The sequence below is a fragment of the Dendrobates tinctorius genome, unplaced genomic scaffold (genome assembly GCF_039654945.1).
Source record: "Dendrobates tinctorius isolate UK_male_01 unplaced genomic scaffold, ASM3965494v1 ptg000030l, whole genome shotgun sequence".
NCBI classification, from domain to species: Eukaryota; Metazoa; Chordata; class Amphibia; order Anura; family Dendrobatidae; genus Dendrobates; species Dendrobates tinctorius.
The window spans coordinates 8,328,112-8,350,055 of NW_027361698.1; the positions used below are offsets into that span (position 1 = coordinate 8,328,112).

Genomic DNA, 21,944 nt, shown 5'->3' on the forward strand with positions numbered 1-21,944 from the left:
CAGGAGCACTGAAGACAGGACTGGAGTAGGACGACAGGAACACAAGGCAGGACTGGAGTAGGACGGCAGGAACACAAGGCAGGACTGGAGTAGGACGACAGGAACACGGGTAGCAGGACTGAGAAGCTGCTGTGAGGAGCAGCCGAGACAGGAACTGCAGGAGCAGAGTGTGCACGATGGAGCGAGGCCAGAGTGTCAGGAAACACAACGATCAGGCGCCTCCCTCAGGGGGAAGCGGCCTGATATGGCCCCGTCTGGTCAGCCATTGGTCCAAATGTGCTTCCGGGTCAGGGCACAGCCGGAGCATAAGAAGCAGGAAGGAGGCGCGGCCGTGACCTATGGCGCATGCGCATAGCATGCAGGGAAGGCATCGGTCGCGGGTCTGTCTCAGGTGACCACCGCGGCCGTCGGGTGGAGAGAGGCTGCGGCGTGGGAGCGGAGGGCGACTGCGGCGTGGGAGCGGAGGCCGGGTGAGTATGGCGGAGCGGTGTAACAGAGGTGTCGTTGCAAGACCACAGCAGTCAGGGAATCCCACTGTTATATCAACGAAAGACTGATTCTAGGCCATCAGAAAGAACACCAACTCCATCACCATCATCAACCCTCTCTCAGTCCGCCCTGTCCACCGCTACTTCCACCAGATGCAGCTCTCAAGTCCAGCTCACCCTCCCAGACACTATGAGTAGGTCAAGAAAGTACTCAGTCTCTCATCCGCGTACACTGGGTTTGAACGCTCACATTGCCAAACTAATCTCGTTTGAGATGATGCCCTTTCGGTTGGTGGAAAGCACAGCTTTCCGCGAACTCATGGCCTATGTCGTACCACGCTATGACCTACCCAGTCGCCACTTCTTCTCTCGCAAAGCCATCCCAGCCCTCCACCATCATGTGAAAGACCGCATTGTCCATGCACTCAAGCAGTCAGTGAGCGGAAAGGTGCACCTCACAACTGATGCATGGTCCAGTCGGCATGGCCAGGGCCGTTACATGTCCATCACTGCGCACTGGGTTAATGTGGTGGATGCAGGGTCCACAGGGGACAGCGGTGGTGGGACAGTGCTGCCTAGCCCACGGTATAGGAAACAGTTGGCTCTAGGCGTTCGACCCTCCTCCTCCTCCTCCTCCTCCAGAAGCGAAAGCTCATCCACAGAGCGCAGTCGTACGAGCACTCCATCTACAGCTGCCACTGTTGCACACGATGTGTCCCCCTATCGAGCAGCTAGTGGAAAGTGTCAGCAGGCTGTGTTGCAGATGATGTGTTTGGGCGACAGACACACCGCCGAGGTGCTGGCCAAGTACTTGAAGCGACAAACTGAGTCATGGCTGGGCAGTGTACATCTTGAGGCAGGCAAGGTAGTTAGTGATAACGGCCGTAATTTTGTGGCAGCCATAGCCCTTTCAAAACTCAGCCACATACCTTGCTTGGCTCACACCTTGAACCTGGTGGTGCAGTGCTTCCTCAAAAATTATCCGGAGTTAACAGCCCTGCTCCAGAAGGTGCGAAGACTGTGCGCGCACATCCGCCGGTCGCCTGTACACTCCGTTCGTATGCAGAAGCTGCAGCGATTGCTCCACCTTCCCAACCACCGCCTCATTATCGACATTGCAACAAGGTGGAAATCCACCCTGCACATGGTGGAGCGACTGTGCGAGCAGAGGCAGGCCATAATGCATTTGTGGGAGGATACACGGCAAGGCACTTTGAGAGCAGACTTGGAGTTGACAGGTGTGCAGTGGTCGAAGCTGAAAGACCTTTGTAAAGTCCTTCAGTGTTTTGAGGAATGCACACGGCTGGTAAGCGCAGACGACGCCATCCTAAGCATGAGCATCCCACTTATGCATCTGCTCATGCAAACTTTGACGCACCTTAAGGAGCAGGCGTCTGCAGCCAATGTTGATGAGGAGGAAGAGGAGGAGGGAATCCTTGATGACATTCAGCCATTGTCTGCTCAGGGACCTCTCCTGGACGAGGTGGAGGAAGAAGAGGAGGAGGAGGATGATGATGGGGATGATTACTTAGGGGAGGAGGATGCATCTCGTGGGGCAAGTGAAAATGTTGGCGTGGCAAGGTCTGGTACAGGGTTTGTGCGTGACTGGAGGGATGTGGATTTGCCAGAAAGTGCTCCTCCACCCAGCACTCGCAGTGCATCATTGACACTGGGAACATTGGCCCACATGTCAGATTATGCCTTGCGGATCCTAAAAAGGGACCCCCGCATTGCTAAAATGATGAACGATGACGACTACTGGTTGGCCAGCATCCTGGATCCACGCTATAAAGGCAAATTACAAAACATAATGCCACAGGAGAACCTTGACCTAATATTGGCTAATAAACAAGCAACTCTGGTAAATCGGTTGCTTGAGGCATTCCCAGCACACAGCAGCGGTGATGGTTCTCACACGAGCCGTACGGGCCGGGGGCAGCTTGGCAGAGGTGTTCGTGGTACACACAGCAGAAGTGGCGTTGGAGACAGGGGTTTCATGACAATGTTGTGGACTGATTTTTCAAATACCGCTCACACAACTGGTAATACTGCATCGATGGAAAGTGACAGGAGACAGCAGTTGTCAACTATGGTTACAAACTACTTTTCCTCCCATATCGATGTTCTCCCACACAGGTCATTCCCCTTTGACTATTGGGCCGCTAAACTGGACACCTGGCCTGAATTGGCCCAATATGCCTTACAGGAGCTCGCTTGCCCAGCTGCAAGTGTGCTATCGGAAAGAGTCTTCAGTGCAGCTGGATCAATCCTGACAGAAAAAAGGACCCGTCTGTCAACCCAAAATGTGGATGATCTAACCTTCATTAAAATGAACCACGCATGGGTTTCCAAGGATTTTGTCGCACTTTCCCCTGATGACACATAGGGTGACAGAAAAATGGCTTGCTTTGGTCCACCTCTTCCTGGTACTTCACCTATTTCGCCTTTTGCATCAGCTGAATGTCCAACATCAACATATGCCACTTTCTAAAACTCCCTAACTGTGCTGCCTCCCCCCCCATAGCTGGGGTCACCACCTAGCGCACGACACCGTGCGAGTGCCGTTGCCCTGGACAGGTGGGTAGGCCGACTCTTGGGCGCGGGCACTGGCACAGGGTCCCTCATAGTGCAATCAAGTGTCTCTGACGGTGGTGGTGCACACCCGCCGTCAGACACACTGCTGTATTATGAGGGGCCCAGTGCCAGTACCGACGCCCAAGAGTGGGCCCCCCTTGCTTGGGCAGGGCCCCAGCATTTGCAATCTTTACCTCTCCCTGCTCCTCCGCTGTGTAATCTGGGCCGTCAAATCCATACTGTGCCTGACACCGTCTGAGCCTGCCTCCTGATGTATAGACATATATTTTGAATGTGTACGCTATCCATACATGTTATCCAGGGATACGGTACCCTTTCTAACCTTTGTGCAATCACGTGCAATCCATACTGGGCCTAACACCGTCTGAGCCTGCCTCCTGAGACATATATTTTGAATGTGTACGCTATCCATACATGTTATCTGGGGATACGGTACCCTTTCTAACCTTTGTGCAATCACGTGCAATCCATACTGGGCCTAACACCGTCTGAGCCTGCCTCCTGAGACATATATTTTGAATGTGTACGCTATCCATACATGTTATCTGGGGATACGGTACCCTTTCTAACCTTTGTGCAATCACGTGCAATCCATACTGGGCCTAACACCGTCTGAGCCTGCCTCCTGAGACATATATTTTGAATGTGTACGCTATCCATACATGTTATCCGGGGATACGGTACCCTTTCTAACCTTTGTGCAATCACGTGCAATCCATACTGGGCCTAACACCGTCTGAGCCTGCCTCCTGAGACATATATTTTGAATGTGTACGCTATCCATACATGTTATCCGGGGATACGGTACCCTTTCTAACCTTTGTGCAATCACGTGCAATCCATACTGGGCCTAACACCGTCTGAGCCTGCCTCCTGAGACATATATTTTGAATGTGTACGCTATCCATACATGTTATCTGGGGATACGGTACCCTTTCTAACCTTTGTGCAATCACGTGCAATCCATACTGGGCCTAACACCGTCTGAGCCTGCCTCCTGAGACATATATTTTGAATGTGTACGCTATCCATACATGTTATCCAGGGATACGGTACCCTTTCTAACCTTTGTGCAATCACGTGCAATCCATACTGGGCCTAACACCGTCTGAGCCTGCCTCCTGAGACATATATTTTGAATGTGTACGCTATCCATACATGTTATCTGGGGATACGGTACCCTTTCTAACCTTTGTGCAATCACGTGCAATCCATACTGGGCCTAACACCGTCTGAGCCTGCCTCCTGAGACATACATTTTGAATGTGTACGCTATCCATACATGTTATCTGGGGATACGGTACCCTTTCTAACCTTTGTGCAATCACGTGCAATCCATACTGGGCCTAACACTGTCTGAGCCTGCCTCCTGAGACATATATTTTGAATGTGTACGCTATCCATACATGTTATCCGGGGATACAGTACCCTTTCTAACCTTTGTGCAATCACGTGCAATCCATACTGGGCCTAACACCGTCTGAGCCTGCCTCCTGAGACATATATTTTGAATGTGTACGCTATCCATACATGTTATCTGGGGATACGGTACCCTTTCTAACCTTTGTGCAATCACGTGCAATCCATACTGGGCCTAACACCGTCTGAGCCTGCCTCCTGATGTATAGACATATATTTTGAATGTGTACACTATCCATACATGTTATCTGGGGATACGGTACCCTTTCTCACCTTTGTGCAATCACGTGCAATCCATACTGGGCCTAACACCGTCTGAGAATGATAGATGGGGCCCACCATACACTGGAACATTCCAAAGGTGGACATCAGACACTGGAGCAGCATTTACTGGGCCCATTATACACTAGAGCATTAGAAATGGGGCCCATTATGTTTGGAGCATTATTTGGGCCCATAAGACAGTAGAGCTTCATCCATGGGGACCAACATATACTGTAGCATTATGTGGAGCTCATCATATACTGTTTCAAACATTATATGGGACCAATGATTCTGTATGGAGAAATAGATGGGCCTCGTCATGAGATGTAAAAAGTGAGGTATTTTTCATTGTACTATACCGCTATTTCTCTGCCGTATCGGAGCATGATGAGTTGTGGTATGTGTTAAAGGGGCGCTCTTTCGCCCAGGGCACATGAAAACCTGGAGCCAGCCCTCCCCCCCCACAGTCTGTAGCCAAATAACCCCCATTTTTCAGTGCGTAACGTGTATTATGAAGTTAATTAAGGTTGACAAGCTTAAGTAAGAAGAATTGATGCTTTTGGCATTCAAATGGGCACTGTAGGTGTGTTTCCTGTCCTCCTCTCACTGCCGACTTTTATTCCCCATTGACTTATATTGGGTTTCGTGTTTCGGGACGACCCCGACTTTTCCCTATAATCGGACGATCTTGCTCGACCCGACTTTTGGAAAAGTCGGGTTTCACGAAACGAAACGCGACCCTAAAAAACCAAAAGTCGCTCAACTCTACCCATTACCTCTCCACTCACTCTCTCCTAGATCCATCACAGTACGGCTTCTGCCCCATACATTCTACAGAAACTGCAAAGTGACTAACAACCATTTGACTGCAAAATTCAAAATGTTGTAAACATGGGTCAGATTTACCACCATAAGACTCATACGACCAGGTTATCAGATCAATACCCAATACAAATATAGTAAAACAAATCTGTCCCAAGAAATATAAATAAAACATTTAAAAAATAAATGTGAAATAAACCACTGTACACCACAGATATATAATGTGAATTTAATCTTGAGTGTGGAAAAAAATATATACAGTTCAATAAGCACATCACTCCAGTTTGGAGGTTCTTTGAAGAGTATATTAGAGAAGTATTAAAATTTGTCAATTACAATTTGAATGCAATTTTGTCTCTACAAATAAAAAAAAGAATCTGTCTAAAACAACACTCAAAAAAAGATACACCATTATATGGCTCAGTCTCCTAAGTTAAAGCATTTATGTAATTTCAAGTAGCTTTCAGAATGAGCTATAATTTATGAACATTTACCAGTTTTCACCTTCTGCGGCAAAAATCTCTAGACTAGCTGTTGTGATGTCTTTCATATACTATACACAGAAACAAATAATTTCCTGCTCTTCTTTTTTATAGCACAAAAATAAGCAGAAGTAGAATTAGCAGAATGGAAGACATTTTATAGCAGTACTGAGCTGTGTGGTTGTGAATCCAGTTCCATAGCAAGATAAAATAGTTGCTTGAAGATGAAGCTGCTTGTGTTTGAATCGCTTTCACTGTGCTGAGTGCTCTTCACTCCTTCTCCCTCTCTCTCTATAAGGGTACCGTTACACCTAGCGATGCACCAGCGATCCCGACTAGTGATATGGCGCGGTCAGGATCGCTGGTGCATCGCTAGGTGGTCGCTAGTGAGCTGCCACACAGGCAGATCTCACCCGCGACATCGCAGGGGTCGGGGGTCACTACTTACCTGTCAGACGTGGCGATCCTGCGTCCTCCCGCCCGGCTCCACGCGTCGCTCGTCGGCGCCACAGGAAGCCCAGCAGGAAGTGACCGATGAGGAATGGTCCAGGATCAGCGATAACCAGCGGGGGAGCCGGTCGGAGGTAAGTATCACATGCAGCGATATCGCTAGCAATATCGCTGCAACGTCACAAAATCGGTGACTTTAGAGCGATATTGCTAGCGATATCGCAGTGTGTAACAGGGGCTTAACTCTGTTGTTTGACACCACACTGTGATGCCATGCCACCTTGCTTTGACCAAGATGATATGGGGTGGATATCAAAGATGAATGGTTCAGGATACAGGGGGATGGGTAAGAAGTGACTCAGAAGTGAAAGAAGAAAATTTCTCTGCTAAAATATATTACAATATATTACATAAGTTTTTCTTATATTCACCTATACTATTGATTTATGCAAGGTTTGCAGAAGTGACAATGACCTTTTAAATGCTACTCTACCTAATTTATAAATCTGTAGTCTGCACCACAATTATAGATTATACCATTTTCAGCATCACTCCAAGTCTGTATAATCTGTATTAGATAGGCAATCAATAGAAATTATCTATATATATAATTGTCTTATCGTGTCTGTCTGTCTGTAACCGAAATCCTGAGGTGCTGATTGGTCGTGGCCGCCAGGCGCAGTTGTTTGTAAAGGTAAGCTGTGCCTGACGCTAATCAGCGGCAGGTGCAGTCGCTCACAGCGCTCAATGGGGCACAGGGCTTAATCTGTAAAAAATAGAATTAAAATAAAAAAAGGTTATACTCACCTTCTGATGGCCTGCAATCTCCTTTCCACGCGTTTCTGGGACGCGAGGCCGAGTGCGTGGAGTGGAGATCGCAGGCCGCCGGAAGGTGAGTATATAACTATTTTTTATTTTAACAGAGACTATGCATACCAGGAAAGGGGGTGACGGGACCATGCATACCAGGAAAGGGGGGTGAGGGTGACCATACATAACAGCAAAGGGTGGAGGGGGACCATGCATACTAGCAAAGGGGGGGACCATGCATACCAGCAAAGGGGGGAGGGGGGCAATGCATACCAGCAAAGGGGGTGAGGGTGACCATGCATACCAGGATAGGGGGGTGAGGGTGACCATACATATCGGGATAGGGGGGTGAGGGGACCATGCATACCAGGATAGGGGGGTGAGGTGACCATGCATACCAGGATAGGGGGGGTGAGGGTGACCATACATAACAGCAAAAGGGGTGAGGGGACCATGCATACCAGCAAAAGGGGGGAACCATGCATACCAGCAAAGGGGGGAGGGGGACCATGCATACCAGCAAAGGGAGGAGGGGGACAATGCATACCAGCAAAGGGGGTGAGGGTGACCATGTATACCAGAATAGGGGGGTGAGGGTGACCATGCATATCAGGATAGCGGGGTGAGAGGACCATGCATACCAGGATAAGGGTGTGAGGGTGACCATGCATACCAGGATAGAGGTGAGGCTGACCATGCATACCAGGAAAGGGGTGTGAGGGGACCATACATACCAGGATAGGGGGGTGAGGGTGACCATGCATACCAGGATAGGTGGGTGAGGGGACCATGCATACCAGGATAGGGGATGAGGGTGACCATGCATACCAGGATAGTGGGGTGAGGGGACCATGCATACCAGGAAAGGGGGGTGAGGGGGACCATGCATACCAGGAAAGGAAGGTGAGGGGACCATGCATACCAGGAAAGGGGGGTGAGGGGACCATGCATATCAGGATTGGGGGGTGAGAGGACCATGCATATCAGGATTGGGGGGTGAGAGGACCATGCATATCAGGATTGGGGGGTGAGAGGACCATGCATATCAGGATTGGGGCGAGAGGGGACCATGCATACCAGGAAAGGGGGGTGATGGGAACATGCATTCCAGGAAAGGGGGGTGAGGGGGACCATGCATACCAGGAAAGGGGGGAGAGGGAACCATGCTTACAAGGAAAGTGGGGTGAGAGGACCATGCATACAAGGATTGGGGGGTGAGAGGACCATGTATTCCAGGATTGGAGGGTGAGGGGACCATGCTTACCAGGATTGGGGGGTGAGGGGTACCAGGCATATCAGGATTGGGGGGTCAGAGGACCATGCATATCAGGATTGGGGGGTGAGGGGACCATGCATAACAGGATAGGGGGAGGGGTACATGCATATGAGGTTTGGGGGGTGAGAGGACCATGCATTTCAGGATTGGGGGGTGCATTATTGCATTATTATTAAAACTTCATAAATAAACTACATACATATTCTAGAATACCCGATGCGTTAGAATCGGGCCACCATCTAGTATAGTACATAATTATGCTATATTTTTTGGAGTATTTCTTGTTCCTACAGAGACTGACACTTTCAGCTCTAATAGGACAATGCCAAACCATTTAGGGATGTGGAAAACCCAGTGGTCAATTTATTCATACATTTACAGGTGAAATAACAGAGGATAGGAACAATGAAGAGATCGTAGAAAAGATTATCCAAAATAACTATTTTATGGGGTACACAAGTATTTACTAAAACAGAAGAGCTGCCTTGTATCATAAAATATCTGACATTAGATCATGTCTCTTGTTGATAGATACTAACACCTCAATTAGACTTTTTTTATAATGAATGTTCTTCATGCTGCTTAATACAATGGAACACAATGGATGCAGTAAAACACATGAATATTTTATTCTGTTTTAAAACCAATGGTCAAAAACTGAAGAGAGGAATAAATAATTGCAAAATGTAGCAAAGTCATTTATAATACAGGAAGAGAATTCGGTTATAAATTGGATCCTGGTGTTTTCTGCTTTTTCTATCGTACTGTAGCAACCTTCACACTACAGCGAAATCATCATTGCTATTAGATTATAATGTGTTGCCTTATAGACGTTTTAATTCCATGTTCTCATAATGTTAATTTACGTAAGCCACAAGGAATCACTGTAGTATTTCATACTGGACAGCAGACACATGGACACTAACCATTGCAATGGACTTTTGTGTTAAGCAGGCATGTGTCTTTCCTAATTGGGCTAATTTAATAATACTGATCTCCTCTGCACAGTTGGAACAATCTCTTAACTTCATAGATCTGGTATTCATAATCGAGCTCTCAGATGTATATGGATGTTGCCAGTAATTGGTCAAGCCAAATTTCTGTGTTCTGAAAAACATTCTGACAAAGAACAGGATATGGTGTAATTCTGACCTGGCGTGATTGATCATCATAAGAAATTGCTATAGCTGTATTCCCTGGAAATGCTCTGCATTGCTTTTTATGGAAAAAAGCCCTATGCCAAAGCACAGGAAACTCAAGAAATATGTTTGGATTTTGTTATAGCATTTTGACAGAATACACAAATAACGATTATTCCTACGTAAATAAATTTCATACATTTTGTAAAATCAGTGGGCATGCACTGTTACAATAGTAAATGTCATTTTTTTTTTTAAAGCAATGTCACTGTCTCTAAAGGTTTATTTACACAGATAGGCTCGGATAGCTTCAGTTCAAATATATAGATTTCCTTTCAGGTCAGAGTCTTCTGTTCTCCAGTACCGATGATTCTAAAGAACGCCCTCTTCTTGTACCAACGGTAAACTCACAGTCTGTTGGAACAGCAGCTCTTTGCTGAATGCTTATATTTTTTGGCAAATGTGTAGTCTCGATTTTGAAGAATATGTGGCGTCTTTCCATACTTTACAAGACAGGCCTTTAGCACAGTCACATCTCTGAAATATCTCCAAGCCATGAGAGCCCTTTTTTCTTAGTTTTGTGCACACTTCCCCTTGACGTAATACGGGTTTACAAATTTTGGTCCAGAAATGTCGAGCACAGCAAAAGCCTTCAATACAATCAGTTGACCGCAGACAAGGATCTCCTTCATGTCCTGCCAAGATGTATAAAAGAAGTTAATTATAATTTTATTATAGATTCATGTAAAGTGCCCAGTAACATTACACAGTTATCCCTTCATTAACAGCCGATATAAAATAAACATCAGCAGCTCTCACAGCTCTGCTGTACTGCAGCACTTCCACAAAAAACAGTGAAAAGATCCGCATTACTGCACCACTTATGTTGACGCACCTGTATCCAGTTGGAAGAGGCTGCAGAAGTATACACCCGGGATCTCGGGTGCCCACTGGATGAAGCAAGTCAGGCAAAAATTCCAAGTTGAAAGAAATGTTCAGTGGCACTTTCTGTCCCATAAAATCCCCTTTATTGAAACGGTTAAAATAGGTAAAGCAGAGGAGTTGCATATGGAACATACTGGATGACAGCCATTTGGCACATAGTGCGCTTCTACGGGACCGTAGACGGAGACAGAGTGCCACTGAACATTTGTTTCTATTTGGAATGTATTGCAGCTCTGTCTGCCTGTGAGATGGAAGCTGAAGCTGAGAAGAGCCTGCAGATGTGTCAGTTATAATGGCACAAAGCTCTGCAGAGTGATCAGGAGAGCAGAGAGCGGCCATTACACATCACACTGGTAACCATTATTACACATCACACTGGTAACCATTACACATCACACTGTTAACCATTATGCATCACATTGGTAACTTCCCCTTCATGTAAAATAAGCTCTGGAGACAGTTTCTCATGCAGAGCAGTGTCCGGTCCATAGATCTTAACAGCTCATTTAGGTGTTAAAAAAAGTGGATTTATTTAGAAAGCAACATCGGAACACAGATATCAAGATTTAATTTTATTTCACTTCCTATGAGCTGTGTATCCATATAGAGGGCTTAGGAGGGATGATCCTGCTAACAGATTCCCTTTAGTCATATTGTTTTAAATTAAAGAATAACTATGCTTTCAAGTAACTTATCAAAATAATCTCTCCTATGTGTGTATATGAGGAATAGCACAATTTTTGGCCTTTTTGTCACTTACCGTATTTTTCGGACTTTAAGACGCACTTTTTTCCTCTAAAAATGTTAAGGAAAATGGGGGTGCATCTTATAGTCTGGATGTACCTGCTCTGGCTGTGGCGGGAGGTGGGGAAGCTGCAGTGGCAGAGCAGCGGGTCACAGGATGCAGAAGCCAAAAAAGAGAAAGCTAAAGAGAAATGAATATTCACTGCATTCCACACCCATGGGCAAGGAGGGCAGTGGATATTAATTTCTTTTTAATAGCGGACACACTGTTAGCCTCAGCAGCTGGCTTTCTGCAGCTGCCGGGCTTTCGCTTGTGCCCAATAAATATTCACTGCTCTCCACTCTAGGCATGGAATGCAGTGAATATTCATTCCCTTTAGTAGCAGGCATATGTGAACTCCTGGCAGCTGCAGGAAGCCGGCAGCTGCAGCTAACACTGTGCTCACTATTAAAGAGCAATGACTATTCACTGCTCTCCATGCACATAGTCCTGGCGTGGGGAGCAGTGAGTATTCCAGCAGCTGTCCTTGGCTTGTTAGCAGTGCATGACATCACTGCCATGAGCTGCTTACAAGAATAAATCAGCTGCTTGCATTGAAACAAGACGCTGTGAGGGAGTGCAGGGAAGGTAAGTATAATTGTTTATTTTTTTATGTTTTTCTGATGGGGCCATGCATACCAGGATGGGGATGTGGGTCAGTCATACTAGGATAAAGATGGGGCCATGCATACCAGGACGCAGATGGGGTCCCTGCATACCAGGATAGAGATGAGGGGGCCATGCATACCAGTATGTGGATGGGGAACCAATCATACCAGGATAAGGATGGGGCCATGCATACAAGGATGGAGATATGGGCCCTGCATACCAGGATAGGAATGAGAGGGCCATGCACACCAGCATGAGGATGGGGGCATGCATACCAGGACAGAGATGAGATCCTGTATATCAGGATAGGGATGAAGGGGATCAGGCTACCAAGGTGGTGATGGGGGCCAATCATATCAGGATAGGGATGAGGGTCAATCATACCAGAATAAGGATTGGGCCATGCGTACCAGGGCTGAGATGGGGTCCCTGCATACCAGGATAGAGATGAGGGGGCCATGCATACCAGGATGGGGTTGGGGCCTATCATACCAGGATAAGGATGGGACCATGCATACCAGGAAAGAGATGTAGGCCCTGCATAACAGGATAGTGATGTGAGAGCCATGCATACAAGCATGGGGATGGGGGCATGCATATCAGGATGGAGATGGGGGCCCTGTATATCAGGATAGGGATGAGGGGATCAGGCCTACAAGGGTGGTGATGCCGGCCAATCATACCAGGATAAATATGGGGCCATGCATACCAGGACATAGATGGGGGCCCTGCATACCATGATAAGTATGAGAATCAATCATACCAGGATAAGGATGGGGGCATGCATACCAGCATGGATGATGGAGGCCCTGTATATCAGGATAGAGATGTGGGGGATCAGGCCTACCAGGGTGGTGATGGAGGCCAATCATACCAGGATAAGTATGGAGACGTGCATATCAGGACAGACATAGGGGTCCTGTATACCAGGATAGGGATGAGGGAGACCAGGCCTACCAAGATAGGGATGAGGGGGCCATGCCTACCAGGATAGGGATGAGGGGGCCATGCATACCAGGATAGGATGATAGGGATGAGAGGGCCGTGCATACCAGGATGGGGATGAGCAGGCAGTGCATACCAGGATGGGGATGAGGAGCCATGCATACTAGAATGGGGATAAGAGTGCCAAGCATACCAAGGTAGGGATGAGGGGACCATGCATACCAGGATAGGGATGAGGAGGCCATGTATACCAGGATAGGGATGAGGGGGCCATGCATACCAGGATAGGAATGAGGAGGCCATGTATGCCAGGATGGGGATGAGGGGGGCACGTATACCAGAATGGAGATGAGGGGACCATATATATCAGGATATGGGATCTTAAGTAAAGAATCAACCACATTTTTTGCTTCAATTTTTTTCTAATTTCCTCCTCTAAAACCTAGGTGCGTCTTATGGTCTGGTGTCTCTTATAGTTCGAAAAATACGGTATATCCTGAATTCATATCAGTTTTTCCCTCGATATGCTCTCTCTGTAACTTGTTATCCACTGGGAGCTGAGGGAAAATAAGCTGCAGTGATTTCTCCCATAAACAGCACAGCACAGAGAGGGGAATGCCATCTCTTCATTTACTTTTAAGCTCAAAGAGCAACATGGAGAACATTACAGAGCAGAGCTCAGCTGTCTTGATCTGAATCATCTGTAATGTGGGGTAAAACACTTGATGCAGAACTTTGCATAATATTTTTCTGTTTGCCTCATCTGCTCCCTTCCCTTCATAGAGAATAATGGGCTTTGTCGTATGACACATCAGCCATTCTCCTACGAGAAGGATGAACTTTGTATGCTTTTTTGACACAAGCACTATGGATGGTGACTTCAGGAGGCGGGGGGGGGAGAAAAAGAATTATCTGTTACGTGGGGAAGGAAGCTGATTTCTCTGACAAAGACCTCACAAAGTTTCTTAATCACCTGTAATTATGATTTGTGCAAAGTTTTTTTAAAGTACAGTTCTGTTTTAACTTTAAAGGAGTTGTTCTGTAAAAAAAAATACATTTTAATCAATAGATCTTGGAATAAAAATATGTTTCATAATTGCAATTGGATGTGTTAAAAAATGTTCCTGTGCTGAGATAATCTTATAAATGTGCCCGTGCTGTGTACTGTGTAATGGCTGTGACTGACCATGCAGGGACATGATCTGATCATACCACAGCTCCTGGACAGAGGAGGAAGCAAAATAGAGTATACAGACATCACAGCTGCTGGTTTCTGTGAGGGAAACATTTCCATGTATTTTAAAAGCTTGTTTTTCCTCACAGAAAGAATCAGTTGTGATCCCATGCTATAATGTACTGTAAGCATATTCTTTTGCTTCCTCCCCTGCCCAGGAGCTGTGGTATATCCAACTACGTTCCTGCATGGTCGGAGAAATTTATTACACAGGGGCACATTTATAAGATTATAAAAAATGTTAAACCACTCAGCCCGCTTTTTTTCAGCGCTGGTGTGTCACTTTAAATGTAAGCCCCCTGACTTCTTTCTTTTATTCACTTCCAGCGGCTTCACCTTGTACTGATTCTGCTCTAGTCCTGTGGTGCCTTCTTGTGCCCATAGCTTCTGACTGTCTAGGAGCCATAAGTTACGTCACAAGAACTCAATGCAAGTCTGAGAGCAAGAATGAGGCAGTCATAGAGATGTATTGAAAAGTGACCTCTGGTGCGCTCCTTGAAACACTGGAGCTGCAGTCAGGTATCTTTCTGCCGAAGACCAACGGGAGCGATACTGGAAAAGAATGAAGGTGGCGGCAGGTGAGTATGAGACAGGGGGCAAGGAAATTACATTTAAAGCACCACTCCAGCGGTGCAATAAAAAAATGCTGAAGGGGTTTCTTTAACACATCCCATTATGTAACATATTTTTATTCTGAGATCTATTAACTAAAATGTACTTTGTTCATGGGACAACCCCTTTTAAGCAGAGAAATTTGAATTTATTTTGTCCCACCTTTTATATGCGGCATTTTGGAATGATGTCTTCCAATATTCTGCCAACCCAAATCCTTGTTAGGCATGTGACTGTTCTTCTTTGGGCGTCCTTCAAGTTCAGGAATATGAGGTGTTAGGATAGTTTCAGCTACAGGGATACATATACCTGTTGAAAAATATAATTATTTAGATTTTAAGTTGTCAAGATACAATCAGTATATCAGTAAAAGTAATGTTTGTGTTCAGCTATAACAATAAAATAGTAAAATTGACCATCCATATCTGATAATATGCACAATTCGCATAATTTGTATGCCTATACTGGTCTTACTACCTATCATTTTGTAGTTTGGGATAGCTAAAGAGAGAAGCACATGGAGATATGAATAGAGCAATTGCTGTATTACACATAGTATACATGGAGAGATTCTACAGATATTCCGTACACCAGGACATAACACTACAGTCTTTTCTGCTGTGGACCTTTCAGGTTGAATACTTTTGCAAGTTTAGCCATATACATGATATCATTTACATCGATTGTCAAGAATTTCTTTACTTTTGTTTCCTCTCAACAAACATTTGATAAGCATTTACTCACAAATTTAGTGTTAAGGTCCCGTTACACATAACGATGTCCCAGCGATCCCACCAACGATCCGACATAGATGGGATCGCTGGGACATCATTAGGTTGATCGCTGGTGAGCTGTCACATAGACAGCCCCTCCAGTGATCAGGACCAACGAGCAAGCTGGTTTCCAATGTAAACAGTGGGTATCTAAGAACCGCGCAGCTCTTAGTTACCCGCTGTTTACATTGGAAACCAGCATCCAGCGTCGCTGATCGCTGGTCTTTCGCTGCCACATGCAGCGATGCGTGCTGGCCAGCGGGAGACCAACGATCCAAAAATGGCCCAGGGCAATCGTGCACGATCAGCGATACCCGGCAGGGGGGCCGGTCGCTGATCCCTGTCACACTCAGCGATATCGCTGGAGAGATCGCTGATGCGTCACAAAATCAGCGATCTCGCTAGCGATCTCGCTGTGTGTGACGGACCCTTTAGGATTGTTGATGACCTTTAGTTAAAAAACGTGACAAGGTAAAAGCCTTTTCGGGAATAAAATAAGGACATACCTTGTGTTATTTACATGTAATATTGCTATTTATTCTGTTATTTGCTTACTACAGGCTATATGCTTATTTTGTTTTGTCTTGTTTTTTTTCTTCAATAAAATAAGGAGATAGGATAGAAAATCCTAAAATTAAAAAAAGGTAACATATGAGGAGAGGATGGGATTTTATAAAATTGTGGGTAAGTGTAGTAGGGGAGGGCCGGACTGGGGGGTGGTCCCTCATTTACTGCGCACAGACGTCACAGACACAAGATGGAGGCAGATTTCGGGTACAACAGGTCCAAGTTTATTTAGTCATCCTCCTGACGACCTCAGCAGTACACCGCAATTCTTCCACAGCCCTCCGCTTCCAGGCCCAGGTACATACACCGTACTTTTAGCGTAGTGATGTTCCTCCCAGCTCAGTCACTGTGGCCGCCTTAGGCCTGTTCACCAACAGCAATTTACTTGGTCAGAGGTCGTCGTCAATTTGGTATGTTTCCCCCGGGGCCTCGTCTGTTCTGTGGTTCTTTGTGTCGGGGCCACCCCCCTGACTTCCTTTCTCCTTAGTCCCCTATTTGAGCTCTCCACACAGCACACACTTCAACACAGACTCCGCACCTCTTGAGCTCCTCCCGGGACTGGAACTTTCTGGAACCCTCCTGTCCTATTTATAACTTTCCCAGTTCCCTATAACTCCGCCCCCCATGACCAACGGTTTCTCAAGCCATAAGCTGCTGTCAAGTCCTGAACTCACACTCTCCCCTGCCATCTTGTGGTGAACCCAAGATACTGCACTCAATCTTCACTTTTCCCAGCTGTTTCCCTAGTGTAATTACAAACATACACCTACAGTGCACAAACCATCCTTTCTTCTTGCTGACAAGTCCGTCCGTCAGGTCACCTTCCCCACATAAGCAGCAAAGTTGCATCTGATAAAACTAAAAATAAGTAAAAATAAATACTTTGAAAGAAGAGAAAAAATGTTTGGAGTAAATTGGACGAACAGCGTAACAAGAGAGGGATATGTTTCCAGAAGAGGTAAAAGAATTATGCACACAATTTCTTTTTCAAAGCTTTTACATTTAATAAAACCCCACAATTTCCCTACAATCATCCCAATTAAAAAGCTCAATTCTTTGCAAATGATGCATAGAAAGCTGCATTGTTACATACTTAATGACAGGAGAACGGTGACCACCCAAGGAAATGGTTAAAATTAAAGGCACTTCTGCTTATGAAACATTAAGATGTCTTCAAATGTTCCTTCATTTGAAAAAACATATGGATATATTTTAGAATATTTCAGACATCGCATCAGTTTTTCATTACTTTCACTATATGCCTGTTGTGATTTTCTATTACATTGTTACAATATACCACATTTCTTTCTCTCATTGTAAAAAATATGTACAAATAGACCCAGCTTTTCACACCGAACATTCAGTTTTATTAAAAATCATTAGTGCGTAAAGAATCCGGAATGAGCGAACCTACAGCATTTACACACGTACGAAGAGTGAAGACTGCGGTGGGTCACCTAGAAATTTCATTATGAAAGCATTCTTGCTACTAAACTGATTAAAAAGCTGAACACAAATCAACATCACTTTACTACATTTTTTTCACCCATCGATTATACCTTAAAAAATTATAACCTTTAAAAAAAATCCAATCAAATCAGGATCTAATGGAAAATAGTCATCTGAAAAACTTGGAAAATAAAATACATTTTTGTATGGAAATTGTAAAATCTATGACAACTGAATCTGATCTTTAAATTATTGCAAAGAATCTGAGATCCCCTTAATTTCCAGCATCTTTAGGTTGATTCACACGTTTTTTATGATGTACTGTCTTTGGTACTGATATAGTGCAGTTCATTAGGTCATATTCAGAAGTGATTAACCTCTTCACACCCGAGCCTGTTTTTGCCTTCGTGACCGGGCCAATTTTTTCAATTCTGACCAGTGTCACTTTATGAGGTCATAACTCTAGAACACTTCAACGGATCCTACTGATTCTGACATTGTTTTCTCATGACATATTGTACTTCATGATGGTGGTAAAATTTTTTAGATATGAGCTGCGCTTATTTGTTAAAAAAAATCAAAATTTGGTGAAAATTTAGAAAATTTTGCAATTTTCAAACTTTTAATTTTTATGCCCTTAAATCAGAGAGTGATATCGCACAAAATAGTTAATAAATAACATTTCCCACATGTCTACTTTACATCTGCACAATTTTGGAAACATAATTTTTTTTTTTAGGAAGTTATAAGGGTTAAAAGTTGACCAGCGATTTCTCATTTTTACAACAAAATTTGCAACACCATTTTTTTTAGGGACCACCTCACATTTGAAGTGAGTTTGGGGGGTCAATATGACAGAAAATACCCAAAAGTGACACCATTCTAAAAACTGCACCTCTCAATGTACTCAAAACCACATTAAAGAAGTTTATTAACCCTTCAGGTGCTTCACATGAATTAATGGAATATGGAAGGAAAAAATAAACATTTAACTTTTTTTCACAAACATTTTACTTCAAAACCATTTTTTTTATTTTCACAAGTGTAAAAAGAGAAAATGAACCACAAAATTTTTTGTGCAATTTCTCCCATATACGCAGATACCCCGTATGTGGGGCTAAACCACTGTTTGAGCACACGGCAGAGCTCAGAACGGAAGGAGCGCCGTTTGACTTTTTCAATGCAGAATTGGCAGGAATTGAGATCGGATGCCATGTCGCATTTGGAGAGCCCCTGATGTACAGTTGTGGCCAAAAGTATTGACACCCCTGCATTTCTGTCAGATAATACTCAGTTTCTTCCTGAAAATGATTGCAAACACAAATTCTTTGGTATTATTATCTTCATTTAATTTGTCTTAAATGAAAAAACACAAAAAGAATTGTCCTAAAGCCAAATTGGATATAATTCCACACCAAACATAAAAAAGAGGGTGGACAAAAGTATTGGCACTGTTCGAAAAATCATGTGATGCTTCTCTAATTTGTCTAATTAACAGCACCTGTAACTTACCTGAGGCACCTAACAGGTGTTGGCAATAACTAAATCACACTTGCAGCCAGTTGACATGGATTAAAGTTGACTCAACCTCTGTCCTGTGTCCTTGTGTGTACCACATTGAGCATGGAGAAAAGAAAGAAGAGCAAAGAACTGTCTGAGGACTTGAGAAACCAAATTGTGAGGAAGCATGAGCAATCTCAAGGCTACAAGTCCATCTTCAAAGACCTGAATGTTCCTGTGTCTACCGTGCGCAGTGTCATCAAGAAGTTTAAAGCCCATGGCACTGTGGCTAACCTCCCTAGATGTGGACGGAAAAGAAAAATTGACAAGAGATTTCAACGCAAGATTGTGCGGATGTTGGATAAAGAACCTCGACTAACATCCAAACAAGTTCAAGCTGCCCTGCAGTCCGAGGGTACAACAGTGTCAACCCGTACTATCCGTTGGCATCTGAGTGAAAAGGGACTGTATGGTAGGAGACCCAGGAAGACCCCACTTCTTACCCCGAGACATAAAAAAGCCAGGCTGGAGTTTGCCAAAACTTACCTGAAAAAGCCTAAAACGTTTTGGAAGAATGTTCTCTGGTCAGATGAGACAAAAGTAGAGCTTTTTGGGCAAAGGCATCAACATAGAGTTTACAGGAGAAAAAAAGAGCATTCAAAGAAAAGAACACGGTCCCTACAGTCAAACATGGCGGAGGTTCCCTGATGTTTTGGGGTTGCTTTGCTGCCTCTGGCACTGGACTGCTTGACCATGTGCATGGCATTATGAAGTCTGAAGACTACCAACAAATTTTGACGCATAATGTAAGGCCCAGTGTGAGAAAACTGGGTCTCCCTCAGAGGTCATGGGTCTTCCAGCAGGACAATGACCCAAAACACACTTCAAAAAGCACTAGAAAATGGTTTGAGAGAAAGCACTGGAGACTTCTAACGTGGCCAGCAATGAGTCCAGACCTGAATCCCATAGGACACCTGTGGAGAGATCTAAAAATGGCAGTTTGGAGAAGGCACCCTTCAAATATCAGGGACCTGGAGCAGTTTGCCAAAGAAGAATGGTCTTAAATTCCAGCAGAGCATTGTAAGAAACTCATTGATGGTTACCGGAAGCGGTTGGTCGCAGTTATTTTGGCTAAAGGTTGTGCAACCAAGTATTAGGCTGAGGGTGCCAATACTTTTGTCTGGCCCGTTTTTGGAGTTTTGTGTGAAATGATCAATGTTTTGCTTTTTGCCTCATTCTCTTTTGTGTTTTTTCATTTAAGACAAATTAAATGAAGATAATAATACCAAAGAATTTGTGTTTGCAATCATTTTCAGGAAGAAACTGAGTATTATCTGACAGAATTGCAGGGGTGTCAATACTTTTGGCCACAACTGTACCTAAACAGTGGAAACCCCCCACAACTGACCCCATTTTGGAAACTAGACCCCTTAAAGAACATATCTAGATGTGTTGTGAGCACTTTGAACCCCCAAGTGCTTCACAGAAGTTTATAACGTAGAGTCATGAAAATAAAAAATCATTTTTTTTTCCACAAAATGACCTTTTAGCCCCCAATTTTTATTTTCACAAGGGTAACAGGAGAAATTGGACCCCAAAAGTTGTTGTCCAATTTGTCCTGAGTACGCTGATACCCCATATGTGGAAGAAAACTACTGTTTGGGCACACGGTGGGGCTCGGAAGGGAAGTAGTGACGTTCTGGAATGCAGACTTTGATGGAATGGTCTGCGGGTGTCATGTGCGTTTGCAGAGCCCCTGATGTACCTAAACAGTGGAAACCCCCAATTCTAATTCCAACCCTAACCCCAACACACCCCTAACCCTAATCTCAGCCCTAACCATAACCCTAACCACAAACCTAACACCAACACACCCATAACCTTAATCCCAGCCCTAGCCCTAACCCTAGCCCTAACCCTAACCCTAACCCTAGCCCTAACCCTAGCCCTTGCCCTAGCCCTAGCCCTAACCTGTGTACCTGCTTTTTTCTTTTTTTTTTTCTTTACTTTTTTTTATTTTTGTGACAAGATCGCTGCGCTGCGATCTGACTCATAGTAACGCCACTTCTCCTCTGATCTCACACTGACAGATGATCAGAGGAGAAGCAGCATTACTATGTGACAAGATCGCTGCCTGGCACACAGTAACGTGACAACTCCTCTGATCTCACAATGACAGATGATCAGGTGAAGCAGCGTTACTGTGTGACAAGATCGCTGCCTGGCACAGCTGTGCCAGGCAGCGATCAGCTGTGCCAGGCAGCGATCTAGTCACACAGTAACGCTGCTTCACTTCTAATCATCTGTCAGTGTTAGATCAGAGGAGAAGCCGCGTTACAATGAGTGAGATCGCCGGGAAACAAGCAGCTTTCCCAGCGATCGCTCCCATTGGCTGCTGTGTCGCTGACGTCATCAGGACCTGAACCAATCAGGTCTCGATGACGTCGGGGGTCCCAGCATGCATTGTGCACCGGGATCCCCACATTGTAAGGTATGTGGGGGTCCCGGGGGGCACAAAACCGCCGACAGTAGATAAACGTCGGCGCTGCACAAAGCCCAGCAAGCGCCAACGTTTATCTACTGTGGGCGGTCGTGAAGAGGTTAAAAAAAAAGAAATATTATGGATGAAAAATGGATGTTAATGATTTTTTTTTGTATCTGTTTTTACCTTTTTCATAAGAAAACTGCATTTAAACAGAATGTGTAATAAAATCCAGTCTTATAGAATATTTTAATCACAATACAAAACTATCCATAGGGTCCAGGGACAATTTGAGGGCC

General features: G+C 44.9%; 1 protein-coding gene across 1 annotated transcript in view; it reads right to left on the bottom strand.

The window, feature by feature from the left end:
- Positions 1 to 5,803: 5,803 nt before the first annotated feature.
- Positions 5,804 to 21,944, bottom strand: part of DKK2 (dickkopf WNT signaling pathway inhibitor 2) — a 190,532-nt gene continuing 174,391 nt past the window's right edge. Inside the window, exons 3-4 of the mRNA XM_073571842.1 lie at positions 15,037 to 15,183; positions 5,804 to 10,440 (exon numbers count right to left, since the gene is read on the bottom strand). Coding sequence (XP_073427943.1) covers positions 10,190 to 10,440; positions 15,037 to 15,183 — 398 coding nt within the window. The 3' untranslated portion in view covers positions 5,804 to 10,189. The remainder of the gene's footprint in view (positions 10,441 to 15,036; positions 15,184 to 21,944) is intronic.